Source organism: Lissotriton vulgaris, chromosome 2_1 (genome assembly GCF_964263255.1).
Source record: "Lissotriton vulgaris chromosome 2_1, aLisVul1.2, whole genome shotgun sequence".
In the NCBI taxonomy this organism is placed as follows: domain Eukaryota; kingdom Metazoa; phylum Chordata; class Amphibia; order Caudata; family Salamandridae; genus Lissotriton; species Lissotriton vulgaris.
The window spans coordinates 1,700,002,404-1,700,015,134 of NC_141687.1; the positions used below are offsets into that span (position 1 = coordinate 1,700,002,404).

At 48.1% G+C, this 12,731-nt stretch overlaps 1 protein-coding gene across 6 annotated transcripts in view; it reads left to right on the forward strand.

Moving 5' to 3' along the window:
• HNRNPR (heterogeneous nuclear ribonucleoprotein R) overlaps positions 1-12,731 on the forward strand; it is a 340,992-nt gene that overhangs the window by 105,334 nt on the left and 222,927 nt on the right. For all 6 annotated transcript variants that reach the window (XM_086957668.1, XM_086957669.1, XM_086957673.1 and 3 more), the window contains one exon: positions 6,308-6,421. In XM_086957668.1, coding sequence (XP_086813794.1) covers positions 6,308-6,421 — 114 coding nt within the window. The remainder of the gene's footprint in view (positions 1-6,307; positions 6,422-12,731) is intronic.

Consider the following 12,731-nt stretch of genomic DNA (forward strand, 5'->3'; position numbering starts at 1 on the left):
AGTAAGAAACAAGTTACTTACCTGTAACTTTAGTTCTCCAGTATTGGTAACTTTCATAGATTCCCATGCGCCCACCCGCCTCCCCTGGGAAAGCTCACTTTAGGGCTAAGGTGATGATGTGCCAAAGGCAACGGCTATGAAAATCTGAGGCTCTGAGCTTTCTCAGGAATGTTCCACAGGGTGAGGCTGATCTGATTGGTTGCTAAGGTGGCTTCTGGGTCTTTTTACATAATGACGCCAATAGGCTACAAGATATAATGAGGCCTAGGCCTAATTTTTTACTTTTTTACACCTATTAGGGTGTATTTACCTAGGTGTATGTATATATATATATATATATATATGTATATGTATATGTATATATATGTATATATATATATGTATATATTATTACCGAGGCTCCCATTCCGACGACGGGGAATGATACAAGCAATGGGAATCTATGAAAGTTACCAATACTGGAGAACTAAAGTTACAGGTAAGTAACTTGTTTCTTGCACGCCGCTTTAGCCCTGCTCGGCGACCAATGTTCCTCCCCAACTACACTACCCTGAGAGGTTGATGAACCAGGCCTCTACCTCAGAAGGTGCGTTCCCTTCCGCACCCCTGTACAGGGAATCCAAGAAGCTGGATAGTTGGGCAAAAAGAGATTCTTCTGCCAGCCTTGCGGCCTGTGAACACCATGTCTATTCGGCCATTGTGCCTGTTAGTTCTGGGAAATGTTTGCGCAAGTGCTGCCACTGGTCCTGGATTCTCTCCCAAGCAGATGCAGCAAAGTTCACCTTTCGTTGTAGGCTTGACACCACCATCTCACTGGGCGAGCAATGTCGTCGGCCGTGGCTTTTGACGGCACACCTGGCTGAGAATTTGTGGTTTTTCTGTGAATGTCCAGGCTTACTTATGGACATGTTATTTCATGGCACCCCCATCTCTGACGACCAGGCAGACACGGTCCTCTAGTGCTATGATGACTTGCAGGCTATGGCCAAGTCCTTTGACCTGTCCGTGACCACCTGTTCCCCATGTCTCCTTTTTTGCCCCTTTTGTAGCCACAGAAGGGGGTTTCAGTCGCGGCAGTCATATCCCAGCACAAGACTGCCCAAGTTCAGCAACCTCTGTGTGGCAGGTCTTTTTGACCCATTGGGTCAGGCAGTCGGGGGTCGAGTCAGTCCACTCCTTTCCGTGCAGCTTCAAAACCTTCCTAGTTCGACCCTTCAAGATCATGGGCAGCCGGTTGATGGCCGGATCAGCCATCACCACCACATGCAAAACATTACATCGGACAGGTGGGTTTTATAGATGGTCCAAAAAAGTTACTCCCTCTCCTTCAAGACTACCCCTTCCTCCATGCCTCCGACTGATAGAGGACATCCGAACTCTTTTGGCCAAGGGGGTCATAGAGTGGGTTCTGTCGCTAGATGTAGGCTGTGGTGGTTATTCCCGCTACTTTCTGGTCCCTAAAAAGGGCCTTCATCCTCTTCTAGATAATAAAACCCTCCACTACTTCCTCAAAAAAAGAAAAGTTTAAAATGTTCACTCTGGCTCATGTCTTGTCTGCCTTAGACCTCGTAGACTGGATGGTTGCCTTGAATATACAAGACACCTATTTTCACAATCCAATTCTGACTGCCCATTGGCTCTACCTGCGGTTCATGCTGGGCCACAAGCACTTTCAGTTCACAGTGCTCCCCTTTGGCCTTACCAGTGTCCCTTGGGTGTTTATCAAGGTAATGGCGGTGGTCGCAGCTTATCTGCGCAGATCACCGGTGCAAGTCTTTCCCTATCTCTACGACTGGCTTTTGAAGGCGAGCTCGCCCCACACTGTCCTCACCCACCTCCAGACTACAGTGGATCTGCTGCTTTCGCTGGTGTTCACTGTCAACATGCAGAAGTCACACATTACTCCCTGTCAGATGTTCCCTTTCGTCGGCGCTGTTATGGACACAGTGCATTTTCAGACCTATCCTCCCGAGCGGCGAGTCCAGGATTTCAGCCTCTATCCTGGATTTTGGTGCCACTGCCTCATGCATTCTGCTAGTGACACATGCCAGATGGCATATGTGGGCTCTGCAGTGGGACCTGAAGCTCTAGTGGTTGCAACATTAGGAGAATCTCTCCGACATGATCCAGATCTTGGAGGGAATTGCACAGGATCCGCAGTGGTGACTGACCAACTGCGATTGCCACAGGCAGACCCCTCTACCTTCCCCTACCAGATCACACAGTAGTGATAGATGCGACACCCCTGAGATGGGGTGGTGATCTGGCAGAGGAGGGCATCCGAGGCCTTTGGTCTCCAGCGAAATCCAGATTTCACATCCCCGTGCTGGAGCTCTGAGTGCTTTGCCTGACATTGAAAGTTTTACTTGCTTCCATAAAGGAAAACCTGCTTCAGATATTCATGGGCAACACCACTACCATGTGGTACTGCAACACCAGTTCGGGGTGGGGTCCTGGACCTTTTGTCAGGAGGCCCTGCATCTCTGGACATGGCTGGAACAGCAGGGCATATCTCTGGTGGTTTTACACCTGGCAGGTTCCCTGAACGCCAGATCTGACTAACTCGGTCATCGATCCCTAGCAGATCATGAATGGAATCTCCATCCGGAGGTGGAGTATGGTCCCTTTCTGAAGTGGGGAGATCCTTAGTTAGATCTGTTTGCCTCTGCCTAGAACGCACAATATTAGCAGTTTTGCGTGCTGGAATTTCCAAGGCGGCACTCGCTCAGCTGCGCTTTTCGTCTGGAGTGGAGCTCAGGCCTTCTAAACGCCTTTCCACCAATACCTCCCCTGTCCAGAGTGATCAAGACTATCCAGAACGACTGGGCCAAAGTCATTCTTGTGGCTCAGGACTGAGCATGGAAAGATTAGTATCCCAAGCTTCTGTAACTGAGCATCAATCCTCCAATCAGGCTGTCCCTTCGGAAGGATCTTCTGTCGCAGCAGAGACACCGAACCGGTCTACTCTATGCCTTTTTGACACCATTTGATCTTCCTCCCTAAGTCTGTAAAGTTGTTTTGGCAGCCAGGGGTCCCTTTAACAAGACTGTATGTCTGCCAGTGGCATAAATTTGTAATATATTGTGCAGAACAATCTACTGATAATATTTCTGCTTTCCTCTCTCAAGCCCGATCTATATTTTGACCCTTTCCCAGCAATGCTCTGCTCTGGGCCCTCTTAAGGGGTACCTTTTGGCATTGTCTGCTTTCCTAAGGCTGCCAATAAACCCTCTATATTTACTTCCCCTATTGCAAATCGATTTCTCAAGGGGCTAGTACATATGTTCCCATTTGCCCCATGTGCGCTCCTTTTGAGCCTCTGCACAACTGCTTCTTCCACTGCTTTCCATCAAAATAGCCTTTTTAGTGGCAATTGATTCTGCTAGGAAAGTGAGTGAATTGCTGGCTCGGTCATCCAAGCCTCCTTACCTGACCATCTTCCCTGATAAGTTGGTGCTTCATACTAGGGCCTCTTTCTTACCGAAAGTGGTAACCATTCCATTGGGGCAAGGTGAATTCACCTTGCCCACTTTCTGATCTCCTCTGCAATTCTGTAAAGAGGAGTAGCGACTACACTGTATGGAACCAAAAAGAGCATTGTTCTACCTTGACCCTGCTAAAGAGTTCCGGATAGACGACCAACTCTTCGTGGTGTACGTTGGATCAAAGGATGGTCGTGCTGTGCAGAAGAGTACTGTCTCGCTATGGGTTGTCCTCTGCATCAACATTAGCTACGCTCTGGGCAAGAAATAGCCTCCTGAAGGATAAAGAGCTCATTCCACCCAAGCTAATGGTGCAACCATAGTGTTGCAAAGTGATGTTTCAGTTTTTGAGATTTGTCCGTCAAACTTGACCATCACTGCACACGATCAATAAGCAGTACTACTGCCTGGATAGACCAGTTTTGCTCCGTCCTGCAGGACTTCCGGGTCTAAACTTGTCCGCAGTCCCTCCTCCGGGGATGGTATTGCTGGCGCATCTATACTTGGGTAAGGAATCAGTGGCTATATGTTTTTATCAAATGGAGAAGTTACTTAACTTTGTAACCTCTTATCTGGTAGACTGTTATAAAACAGGGATAGACGCAATGTAGTCAAAGGACCTGGGTATTCATCAGTATAGACAACAAATGGTCCTCGACATAATTTCACTGGTAAAAATAATCATAACATTTGATCAATCTTATTAACTCCACAATCAGACTTAATCTATAGTCTTTCTGACATGGATGATGTTAGCCCACAACCTCAAAGAACATTTACAGTATGTGCCAATAAATCAATGAACTCGAAAAAAGAGGGGGTTCAGCTGAGGTAATTAATTTAATATATCATGTATTAACAAATGGAAATCAATAATTCTATATACATATATTTACACAAATCCTAGGGCGAAATACATTTTTACTCTAAAAGAGAGAACGTGCACAGAGAAAGATAAAGCGTGTGCTCAAGTGAATGATCAAGAAGATCAGGAAAACAGTGTAGATCATTTATATACAGGGAAACATTGAGCCTGTCCTAGGTATAGCTTGTAAAAAATACTTCTTTTTTACTCGCTAAGTGCTATCTACAATTCCTTGGTCCTTTATTTGCCCCGTTGGCAATAGGATTACCAGGGAGAAGGGGATGGAAGGTGGACTGGGGACAGGGGTCACTAGGTACAGGCTCCCAGAAGGGGATGTCGTCGACGTTTCAACCCAAATAAAGAGTGGGCGGTTCAAGTCCTCAACAGCGGGTCTTCATCAGGACGGAGTGACAGGGGATATCTCTCAAAATGCACGTCAATTAAAACCATTTGTATGGCACCCTCCCATTCCAAAACGCGGTGCAAGACGGAAGGCTGCACAACGCGAAACGGAGCTAAACAACCAGATACCTCGGCGCTGATTGCACACACGAGCGTGAGGCATCAGACGTGCTGGATTAACAGTATACAATTTTGAAATAAGCACACCAGTGACAAACGCATTGGTATAATTTTGGACACTTGCATATTACAAGTGCGGACCGGTCGTCGCACTTGGATGTATCAAGGCACCACGGGAGGGTGCCATACAAATGGTTTTAATTGACGTGCATTTTGAGAGATATCCCCTGTCACTCCGTCCTGATGAAGACCCGCTGTTGAGGACTTGAACCGCCCACTCTTTATTTGGGTCGAAACGTCGACGACATCCCCTTCTGGGAGCCTGTACCTAGTGACCCCTGTCCCCAGTCCACCTTCCATCCCCTTCTCCCTGGTAATCCTATTGCCAACGGGGCAAATAAAGGACCAAGGAATTGTAGATAGCACTTAGCGAGTAAAAAAGAAGTATCTTTTACAAGCTATACCTAGGACAGGCTCAATGTTTCCCTGTATATAAATGATCTACACTGTTTTCCTGATCTTCTTGATCATTCACTTGAGCACACGCTTTATCTTTCTCTGTGCACGTTCTCTGTTTTAGAGTAAAAATGTATTTCGCCCTAGGATTTGTGTAAATATATGTATATAGAATTATTGATTTCCATTTGTTAATACATGATATATTAAATTAATTACCTCAGCTGAACCCCCTCTTTTTTCGAGTTCATTGATTTATTGGCACATACTGTAAATGTTCTTTGAGGTTGTGGACTAACATCATCCATGTCAGAAAGACTATAGATTAAGTCTGATTGTGGAGTTAATAAGATTGATCAAATGTTATGATTATTTTTACCAGTGAAATTATGTCGAGGACCATTTGTTCTTATCTGGTAGAGACATCATCCAGCTGCAGATTCCTTACCGACTCACCCATCCATCCTCCCCACACTGCAGACAGGTTTTTAGGGTCAGGGCTTATCCCTTTCAGGATCCTAGTTGTTCGGAAATACTCCACTGTCAGTGCACTTCATGGCTATGCGCTGCTGGTGTGGAAAGTTATTAAAATGAACTGACGTCAGCACATCGAGGTGGCGACTACAAAAGGTAATGCTGTTGTCACGTGGAGCCAACCAACGCCACCTACTGGCACGCATGGGTAGTGCTTGACAAAGTCTTCTGGATCAAGCATGACATCTGTGAAATTCCAAGGTATAGAATCTGTGAATAGATTGTTTCTACCAGATATGGAGTTACCAAACCTAGGTAACTTGTCCATCTGTCTATTGTCATGAACCCAAAAGTGGCTGAGAAATACTTTTATAACAGTAAACCCATTTTTGACCTCCTCTCAAATGGTTGTGTTGAGGAACTTGATACATGCATCAGTGTGCGACAAAGGAACTAAATGTTGGAATATTGTTAATTGTGTTCAGTTACTAACTTTGGACATTTTCAGTCTTTGCTAGACCGAACGGGGTACACTTTGGATGTAACCACCGGACAGAGGAAATATGGTGGTCCTCCTCCAGATGATGTCTACTCGGGCTCCCAGCCCGGAATTGGGACAGAGGTCAGTTTTCATGTTTATTTTCTTCCTTTTAGCATAATTTAAAAAATGTATCCGTTTTGAAAACCTAATCCATTCTTGTGTGTGTGTCTTTATAACCTATACAAAGGAATGCAAATGCTATTTGACAGTGATCTGCTTATGAATTCATTTGTGTATTCTAACCGTGAGGAAACCACTACCCTTTAAGACTTTCAGTGCTATGGTTAGAATGATTTTGTAGGCCCCGCAAAATGTGTGTTTGCATATGTATGTATACAGTTTTAGTTCAGACGCACTCTCCATTGAAAAGGCTTTTGATTTGCCTGTGATTTATGACTCTCATGAATGGATTTCCAATAAAATTTGCAGATAATCAGGACAGTGACTTGAGGGCAGGCATGCCACTTTGTTCGATCCATGCATTGGAAAAAAGTTTGACTCGCGAGGTGGTGGTTGGGGAGTCAAAAGAACTCCTTTCATATTTATTCTCCTATAAGAAATTTTACTTGCTGAATACATTTTCCTCAATCTTCTTGGCATGAACCTAGATCTTTAATCAGTCTACCTTTGTTTGGCATAATCCATATTGTAGTTTTGAAGGCAAAAGCATTTCAAAAAATGCCAGGTGGAATTGAAAGGGTAACACTATTGTATATCTAGTGTATAAAATAGCGAAGTAACAAATCTTAAATCCTGTCATCACAATTGCTTTTTTTTGTATTGTCAAATTTGATTGGCTGATTTTTAGGTCTCTCCTGAGCCAGGGCATGCGCTGCTCTGGCGAGACATTTAGTAACTGCGTTAAAAAGTGCTACCCACAGGCTTTTGCCTTCCACCAGCTTGCTGCCATGCGCAAAGGTGCGTGCGACGTGCACAGCTAAGCCTCTCCTTCTTTCGCTCGCACCACTCGCGTTTCTTTTAGCACGCACACACAACTCTCGGGCTCTGTTCCTCGCGCGCGGCCAATGCTTGTTATACAGGCTTTACTAATTCACTTTTAAATTTTAATCATCTGCAAATTGTTCACTAGGCCTCGTTGTGAAATAAATTACATCGATCCTAGTGCACGCACCTCGTCCCTCTCACCTTGGAGCTCGCACACTCCAGCCCGCTCTGCAGTCATCTCTTCTTAAATACACAGTCATGGGAGTATGCCTGCGGCATTGACCTTCGACCCCAAGAGCTTCACCCGAGCAACATACAGTTGACAAGAGCTCAGCAGTTTCATGTTACCCTGGAAGTTGGAAATAAGGGAGAATACCGAGAAACGCCAGATGGCCGACACTGCGCACGCTGTCTGCACGCCCTGTTTTCGATTTTTATTTAGCTTGTGTATTAACAACCCTTGCATTTCCACAGTTTTAACTCTATTTTCTTATCCTGATTAATAGTTAAATTTAATTGTGACACTATATGATAAACTATTTAGTATTGTAGTGCTATCGACACAGCAAATTCCTTTTTTATGAGTTCTAAGTTAGCCTGTAATTAGCTTGTATGGTCGAATTCGGTTTGTAAAACCAATACACATAAAGTGGCAAAGAAACGTAACAGTTGCATTTAGGAAGGGCCCGCATAGGAAATGTTTTGAGATGCAGGTACCACACTTATTTTATTGTTTTAATCTTAAATTAGTGAATGACTTGTAGTTTTCACACCTTGGGTAAGCAATATGTGCTTAATTGAGCCTGTGGTGCATGGATATGGAATGACCCCTAGCCTGGGATCCTATAACCTATGTAGGGTACTGCTGCTTATGGCAGTGTGATTCCCGCCACTCAACTACATCATCATACGAACCTCTTGTAGGAAGAGTTTACTTTCAAACATGACGTCGCCCTCGGTGGAGACCACAACCTATCTCATGACGTTACCCTCTGTGGATACCGCAGCCTATCTCATGATGTTACCCTCTGTGGAGACCACAGCCTATATCATGACTTTACCCTCTGTGGAGACCACAGCCTATCTCATGACGTTACCCTCTGTGGAGACCACAACCTATCTCGTGACTTCACCCTCTGTGGAGACCAGTCTATCGCATGACGTCTGCCTCGCTGAGCACATAGTTTACCGCAGGTGTGGAGTTCGTCTTTAGGAGAATGTAGCCTATTACAGGTGCTCGGTCTGTACATAGGCTTCAGCAGTCTCTCACAGGAGCAGTCTGTGCCTATATCCATAGACTATCGTATCAGAGGCGGACCACCTGCAAAACATAGATCAACGTTTATCACAGGTGCGGCGCTGGCCTACAAGAGTCCACCGTTTATCACAGGTATGTCATTTGCCTATCACAGAAGACAACCTAACACAGGACCTGCTTTCCCTATAGGCAGGGCCACTAAAAGTAGGTGATTGTGCGGCCACAGAGATTTTTGCATAATTATACATTTGACAAATTTGCCACCAACTTTCCATAATCTGCCATATAATCTGCAGATCTTAACAACAAAAAAATTTTCTTCTAGCTCAAATGGTTCAAAAGTTACTAAAAATGCAGCAATACAAGTTGCCATGTGGTGGTAGACCCTTTGCAGAGTTTGAATGATCGACTTTCAGTTGCTTATTGCTGAATGTTGGTATTAAATTGGTACTAATAGGGTGCAACCATTGCCCAGACAATTACCAAGTTTAAAAATGACAAAGAAATGAAGTAAAGCTTTTACAAAATATGGCGTATTATCCCACATAATTTTCCTTTTCGCTCTGCATAATCTACCCAAACCTGTGCTTACCCCCCTGCCCCCTGCTCTGTCCTTACACTTATCGGGTTCAAATCTTGCCATGCTTATCCCCCTGCCCCCATCTCTGTCCTAACGCTTATCATCCAGTTCAAAACTCGCCGAGCTTGACCCCGCTCTGTCCTGACACTTATCATCAGGTTCAAAGCTCTCCGTGTTTACCCCCCTGCCCCCGCTCTGTCCTACCACTTATGTTATGTTAGCGGGTATTTATTAAGCGCACGGCTACTCCAGGTTCAAAGCATTCAAGCATTGGCATAGCCAATAGGCCTCGCTTTTGGGACCTCCTAAGTGTTTAGCCATGCAACAGTTGATGTTGTTGCACCAAGGATATTGTGCTGCATAACTAAATAGTTTTGCAGCGTGAATCTTTCTGGATTCACTATGCTGTGCATATTCCGCTATCTGGTGGTTGGGTCCGGAATCGTAGTCTTTTTCTCTTTTTTTTTTTTCGTAGCCCAGGTGGGCGTCGACGTCCCACCATTTGGTGTACCTTCGGTGACGTCGGCATGCTTCTGGCAGAAGCACCCATCCTTGGGCACCATCTTCATATTCTTTTTTCCGCCGTTGGGTCTGGATCGTCGCGTGAAGCTCCAGAAGTTTTGGAGGAGAAAAGGAGAAAATACAGCAACTTTTCGACAGAAAAGACCTGAGAAGATTAGGAAAAGAAGACCATCAGAGAGGAGACGACTAAGAAGGGGAAGAACCTAAAGATCTTCGAGGCCCATCGGAGAATGCGCACACAGAGGGCCCCCTGAGCGCAGGGATGTACAAGACACCCTTTAAATTCTGCAGAAACTGCCACCACAAGTTCGCGCAGAAGGACCAGCACCCGGTCTGCAACCTCTGCCTGCCAATCGACCACGAGAGCAAAGACAGCAACGCCTGCTCAGTCTTCAAACCGAAGACACTCCGGGTTCGAGAGAAGCAGAGGATAGCTCACTACACGATGCAGGGCAAAGGCCAGACCCCAACGCTTTACGAACTGGGCCTCTCCACCGACTACGAGGACAACATCGCCGAAGGTCCAGTTGACTTCACGGTCGCCGAGACCTCTTATTACACAGAGGGTGAATATGGGGAGCAACAGTCAAGCTACGGCTCGGGATCCTCGACGGCCCAAGACCTGGAATGGCAGGACATAGAGGCTAAAAACCCGGAGGAGCCTGTGGAGACCTATCCCTCGAGGCCTTCGCCGCCAGATGACATTGGGGCATACAATGAGGCCGTCAGGAAGGCAGCAGCAGCTTAAGGGGTTAAGCTCGAAGAGGAGATGCCTAAAGCAGACTTCCTGCTGGAAACATTGCTCCCCACGCAGGCAAGAAGCCAGTTCTTGCCCATGCTGAAAAGTATCACGGATCAGGGGAAGGAAGCATTCAAGGACCCGACTACATGCAGATCAGTCACGCCGAGGACAGAGAAGAAATACAAATTATCCTTCCAGGACCCTGCTTACATCAAGTGGTCTGTCACAGCAGATTCAATAATTGCTGCAACGGCCAGAAGAAGGGCCAACGTCCCAACAACATCTGGGCCACCACCTGACAAGGAAAGCAAGAGGATGGACCCGACGGGCGGAAAAATTGAGAGGAACGCCACAATGCACTGGCAGATGGCTAACTCCAACGCCCTCCTGAACAGGCACCAATACCAACATTGGGATGAGATCGGCCAATTGCTCAAGCACCTCCCAGAGCAATACCTTCAGAGGGCAACGCACCTTGTGGAAGAAGGGAAAAGCATTGCTAACTCGTGCCTGAAGACAGCCTTGGATGGGGCTGAAACATCCAGCAGACTGATGGCTATAGGCATCACAGAGCGAAGGCAAGCCTGGCTCAGGATCTCAGGCTTCAAAACTGAGGTTCAGAACATCGTGAACCCACCTTTCAATGGAGAAACACTGTTCGGAGCCCCAGTTGATGAGAAACTCACCCAACTGAAGAAAGACAACGAGACGGCAAGATCCATGGGGGCCCTGCAATTCAGGGGGATGAAAAGAGGCACTCCTTTGCGGAGGCCGAACGGAAGGGGTGGAAACCAGCAAGGACAATCACACCAGGCGTTCAAACATGGTCAACAGAGTGACAACCAAGGTCACCTGGGCCAGCAGAAGCAAAGCTGGAACTATCCGTACAGGGACCAGTCCTTTTGAGGAAAAGGAAATGGACGGGGCCATAGAAGGTGAGGCGGTGAACAACCCCCCTTCTAAGTGACTTCACACGGAAAAAGGTGCTCACCCACTCAAACCCTCCGGGGTAGGAGCACTGGAAAACAAAGAGGAGAGGGCTACACGGACAAGACACAAAAGAACATGTAACACCAGTAGGAGGCAGGCTGAGATTTTTTCTCCAGGAGTGGAGAAAAATAACCACAATCTGAAAGAGACACGTTAGTGATAGATTCCTTACCTTAGAATATCCCCAGGCGTCAGACTGGATCCGGAAATTTTTGCGTAGCAATACCCCTGCGCGCTGTTAGGCGTCGTCTGCGGCTCCGCGTCCGTCGTCGGCGTCGTGAGCGCCGGGATGACGTCATCGGAGTATATAGACGGCGCCCATGCGCGCTGACGTCAGTTCTTCTTTTTTCCGCGCCAGCTAGCGCAGATCCGGAAGAAGCTCTACCCCCAGTCACTTTTTGACTGAAAACTTTTTGATCTTTTTGATCCTCTAATTCGTCGATTCTCGACGATCGGTGCCAGGGATGCCCGGGTTCAAGCCTTGCTCGAAGTGCGGCCGACTCATGTCGGTCACGGACCCCCATCGCCGGTGCCTGAAGTGCTTAGGCCTCGACCACGACGATCGAACCTGTGACGACTGCCGGGCCCTGACGTCGAAGGCTAGGCGGGAGCGGTCCCGCAAGCGTCTCGAGCTGAGGCAGTCGGCCCCGCGCCGCTCCAGGTCCCGGTCCCGGTCCCACGGGAGGTCGAGGGACAGGTCGCGAGGTCGGAGTCATCGACGCTCCGGGAGTGGTCACCGATCGTCTGGATCCAAGTCCTCAGGTAAGAGGCATGAGAGGTCGGAGCGACACCATCGGTCCTCCGACCCGCCCCGACGCTCGCTCGATGCGGCCGGGGGTTCGGGCGACACCGCCCACGCGGCTCCGCGGGAGTCGCAAGCGTCGCCGCCTGCCCCACACCTTCGGGTCCCTGGGCACGGCGCGTCGCAGGAGGAGGTCGAGAGGTACCTCATGGCCATGAGGGCCCTCCCTCCTCAGTCGGTTCCCGTGGCGCCTTCGGGCCGATCGGCTCCGTCTGGAGGTCCTTCCGGGTCGGGCGCTTCGGCCCCGACGACGTCGGGTGCTTCGGGCCCGGCGCCGCTGGCGACTTCGGTCCCGGCGCCGCGCGACCTCGCTGGATCCGGCTCCGGATCCGGGACCTCGCCGGTCGACCTTACGACCTCACCGGCGCCGTCCCTTCAGGTGTCGTCCCCGGCAGCCGTAGTGGTTGCCGACCCCAATGCTTCCTACGGTCCGCCTCAGGCGTCGGAGGGGCGCCGCTGGGCGCCGATTCCATCGGCCGTCGGAGAATTCTATCTCCACGAGGAGGCCCTGGCTGTTCATCCTGGTCTCCAGGAGCTGGGTGACGAGGAGCA